This window comes from Triticum urartu, chromosome 5, assembly GCF_003073215.2.
Source record: "Triticum urartu cultivar G1812 chromosome 5, Tu2.1, whole genome shotgun sequence".
Taxonomy (NCBI): Eukaryota; Viridiplantae; Streptophyta; class Magnoliopsida; order Poales; family Poaceae; genus Triticum; species Triticum urartu.
In genome coordinates this window covers 657,107,410-657,111,614 of record NC_053026.1, presented here as the reverse complement: position 1 = coordinate 657,111,614, position 4,205 = coordinate 657,107,410, and the positions used below count along the sequence as shown (strand labels likewise).

The window sequence follows — 4,205 nt, the reverse complement described above, 5'->3', positions numbered from 1 at the left end:
ACAGCTAGTAGTTCTTTTTATTGTTTCTAGAGCCGATTTTTTTATCTGAATTTTTGTGGAAGCTACCATTGATGCTGACGCCAGTGGACCGGTAGCCAAGTCCAAGTCTTCTCAGAGTGTGATCGTTCTAAGTCCATCGGTGCCTACGTCGTACTAACAAACAAACAAACAAACAGGCTAACAGCGAAATGTCCATCCTCCAAGTTAACCGAGACGTGGGAGTCTGTGGTTGGCTGTAATGCAGTCCAGAACTTAGCTCATAAATTCCACAACTAAGTTTGAAAAAATCAAACAGTCCAGAACTTAGCGCATAAATTCCACAACCAACTTGTGAAAATTCAAAGTCGTGCATGCAAGTCCAAAGCGATGGGAATTTGGGAAGTTGAGATGAGTACATTCACAAGGGTGCCTGGTACCCTCGTGGAACTGTCCAGTTCGCCTCGCGGCTGTGCCGTTATAAAGCAACTCCTCTGAATGAAGCTTGCAGAAGCCATCCCATCGCTCGCTATTGAAAATTGATACTTGTGTTTCCTTTTCGCACTTGATCTGTAGCTTGGCGATCCATGGATCCCAACATGTTCACCTACAAGACCAATGAGGCGCTCAATGTTGCGCACGAGGTGGCGTCAGAGGCCGGCCACGAGGAGTTGACGCCGCTCCACCTCGCCGCGGTGCTGGCCAAGGACAGGTCCGGCATCCTACGGCAGGCCATCGCCCATGCCTCTGACGGCAGCGACGACGCCGGCAAATCGTTCGAGCGCGTCGTGGCAACCGCGCTCAGGGGGTTGCCCCTCTCCCAGCCGCGGGAGCGGGAGCGGGACACCGTCCAAGCGTCCACCTCGCTGTTCAAGGTCATCCGCCGCGCCCAGTCGGCGCAGATGTCGCTAGGTGACTCCCACCTCGGTGTCCACCAGCTGCTTGTCGGCCTCCTTCAGGACGCGCAGATCTCCGACGCGCTCAACGAAGCCGGCGTGCCCGTCGCGCGGGTGAAGGATGAGGTCGAGAAGCTCCGTGGAGGCGACAACCGGCGCGTTGATTCCGCTTCGGGAGACACCAACTTGCAGGCCCTCAAGACGTATGGCCGCGACCTGGTCGACGTGGCGGGCGCGGGCAAGCTCGACCCCGTCATCGGCCGCGACGAGGAGATCGGCCGCGTGGTGCGCATCCTGTCGCGGCGCACTAAGAACAACCCCGTCCTCATCGGCGAGCCCGGCGTGGGCAAGACCGCCGTGGTGGAGGGACTCGCGCTGCGCATCATGCGCGGCGACGTGCCGAGCAACCTCCGCGACGTGCGCCTCGTGGAGCTCGACATGGGCATGCTCCTCGCCGGGGCCAAGTACCGTGGCGAATTTGAGGAGCGGCTCAAGGCCGTGCTCAAGGAGGTGGAGGAGGCGGAGGGGAAGGTGACACTGTTCATCGACGAGATACACCTAGTGCTCGGCGCCGGGAGGATGGAGGGGGCCATGGACGCGGCCAACCTTTTCAAGCCGATGCTCGCCCGGGGCCAGCTGAGGTGCATTGGCGCGACGACGCTGGACGAGTACAGGAGGTACGTTGAGAAGGACGGGGCGTTCGAGAGGCGGTTCCAGCAAGTCTTTGTGGCAGAGCCCAGCGTCAACGACACCGTGAGCATACTGAGGGGGCTCAAGGAGAGGTACGAGGGGCACCATGGTGTAAGCATACAGGACCGTGCATTGGTGGTGGCCGCGCAGCTCTCGTCAAGATACATCACGGAGCGTCATCTGCCTGACAAAGCAATCGATTTGATTGACGAAGCATGCGCAAGCGTCAGGGTGCAACTCGACAGCCAGCCTGAAGAGATTGACAGCCTCGAGAGGAAGAAGATCCAACTGAAAATCGATCTTCTTTCTCTCAACAAGGACAAGGGCAAAGGCAACGAAGATGATCTAAAGAAGGTCACTGAACAGTTGAGCGCTTTGGAGGAGAAGCTGAGGCCGCTCAAGGATCAGTATGAGGAGGAGAAGGCGAGAATAGATAGGATCAGGCACCTGAAGCAGCGTCGTGAAGAGCTGCAGACCGCTGTGCAAGAGGCCGAGCGCCGAATGGATTTGGCCCGTGTGGCTGACCTCAGGTATGGTGCTCTGAAAGAGATTGACGATACCATTGCCAAGCTAGAGGATAAGATTGGGACTGGTGTCAAATTGATGTTAACGGAGACTGTCGCCCCGGAGCGGATTGCGGAGGTCGTGAGCCGCTGGACAGGCATTCCTGTTACCAGGCTTGGACAAAATGAGAAGGTGAGGCTTCTTGGACTGCTTCAGAGACTGCGTGATAGGGTGGTCGGACAGGATGAAGCCGTCAATGCAGTTGGAAAGGCCGTCTTAAGGTCAAGGGCTGGTCTTGGACGGCCACAACAGCCTACCGGTTCATTCATGTTCCTTGGATCCACCGGCGTTGGTAAAACTGAGCTCGCCAAGGCTCTTGCTGAGCAACTATTTGATGATGAGAACCTAATGGTTCGCCTTGACATGTCTGAGTATAGGGAAGAGCATTCGGTTGCCCGGCTAATCGGCGCGCCACCAGGTTATGCTGGTCACGACCAAGGGGGCCAACTCACAGAACCAGTGAGGAGGAGGCCATACAGTCTCATCCTCTTTGATGAGGCTGAGAAAGCAAATGTACAAGTATTGAACATTCTCCTGCAGGTGCTTGATGATGGAAGGTTAACTGATGGGCAAGGCAGGACAGTTGACTTCAAGAATACCGTCATCATCATGACTTCAAACATTGGGGCCGACCACCTCCTCAAGGGCAATTCCATGGAGCAAGCTCACGGTAAGGTCATGGAGGAGGTCAAGGGGCATTTCCATCCGGAGCTGCTGAATCGTCTGGACAAAATTGTCATCTTCGACCCTCTGTCGCATAAGCAACTGCGGAAGGTCGCTCGACGTCATATGAAAGACGTGGAAGCCCGTCTTGCAGAGAAGCGCGTTGCTCTGGTCATCACTGACGACGCCCTGCACGTCATCCTGTTACAGCCTCACGATCCAGGCCATGGTGCTAGGCCTATCAAGGGATGGATCGAGGACAATATAGTCACCGTGCTCTCCGTGATGTTGATCAACCAAGAGATTGATGAGAACTCCACAGTTTACGTAGATGCTACTCCCAACAAAAATGAGCTAACCTATAGGGTCGACAAGAATGGAGGAGTGGTGAATGCACAGACAGGCCATGAATCTGATATCGTCATGTATGTGCCTAGCTAGTGGAACAATTGGGAAATAAGGGTACGTGGCAGACATATCCATGGACGGATATGGAGGACATTTACCCATGAATTCTCGCGGGCAGTTACCAATGAATTCGCAGATTACATATATGCGCATAGATTTTGATATCCGTGTGATATATGTTCACACACACGTATATGAATGTAGCACCTATGTATGTATGCATGTATGTACGTATGTGGGGAGGGGGTGCTTTCCCTCTTGTCAAAAAATATATGTATGTACGTAATTTGCAAAAATATAAAAAAAAAACATATGCATCTATATTATACACCATTATTGTACTTTCGGAGTGTTCGGTGAGGCCTTTTTTGTTCCTACATAACTTTGTATACTGTACACAAGCATTCTCATTAGTTTGCTAATGCCCGCGGGTCTAAAGATCAAGTGATGTAAATTGATAGCCCTTCAGTTCATCCTTGAATGTCCAATATTTATGCACATGCCCAACATGTCATGCCATTAGTGATGTGGGTGAGGCATGCCACTGATGCAAATCAAATGAGTTCAGGTGGAGCACCCAATTTAAATGGGAATCCATCAGTTTCTTGTGGAGATCGAAGGGAGAGGGAGTGAAGTGTCAATCACCAATGACCTGCAGTCCAAGGGTTTCTTTTCGTTTTACGGTGCCGTAGATGGCAACGGAGAAGGTAAACAATCACTAGTAGAAAACGGGTCTTTTGTCCCGGTTCGTAAGGGCCTTTTGTTCCGGTTCCTGAACCGGGACTTAAGGGTCGTTACTAATACCCTGACCCTTTAGTCCCGGTTCTAACCAGAACCGGGACAGATGAGCCTCCACGTGGCCTGCGCGCTGAGCCCAGGCAGGAGGGCCTTTGGTCCCGGTTCGTGGCACCAACCGGGACCAATAGGCCTCCACGCGTCAGCATTTCTATGGCTGGGGTTTTTGTTTTTTTTTGAAAGGGGGGGTGGGGGTTTTGGAGGGTTAATTTA

General features: G+C 53.1%; 1 protein-coding gene across 1 annotated transcript; it reads left to right on the top strand.

Annotated features, from left to right (window-relative positions):
- Nucleotides 1-436: 436 nt before the first annotated feature.
- LOC125511667 (chaperone protein ClpB1-like) lies at nt 437-3,525 on the top strand. The gene has a single exon (XM_048677091.1). The coding sequence runs from the start codon at nt 564-566 to the stop codon at nt 3,228-3,230; it is 2,667 nt and encodes an 888-aa protein (XP_048533048.1). The 5' UTR covers nt 437-563; the 3' UTR covers nt 3,231-3,525.
- Nucleotides 3,526-4,205: the final 680 nt, after the last annotated feature.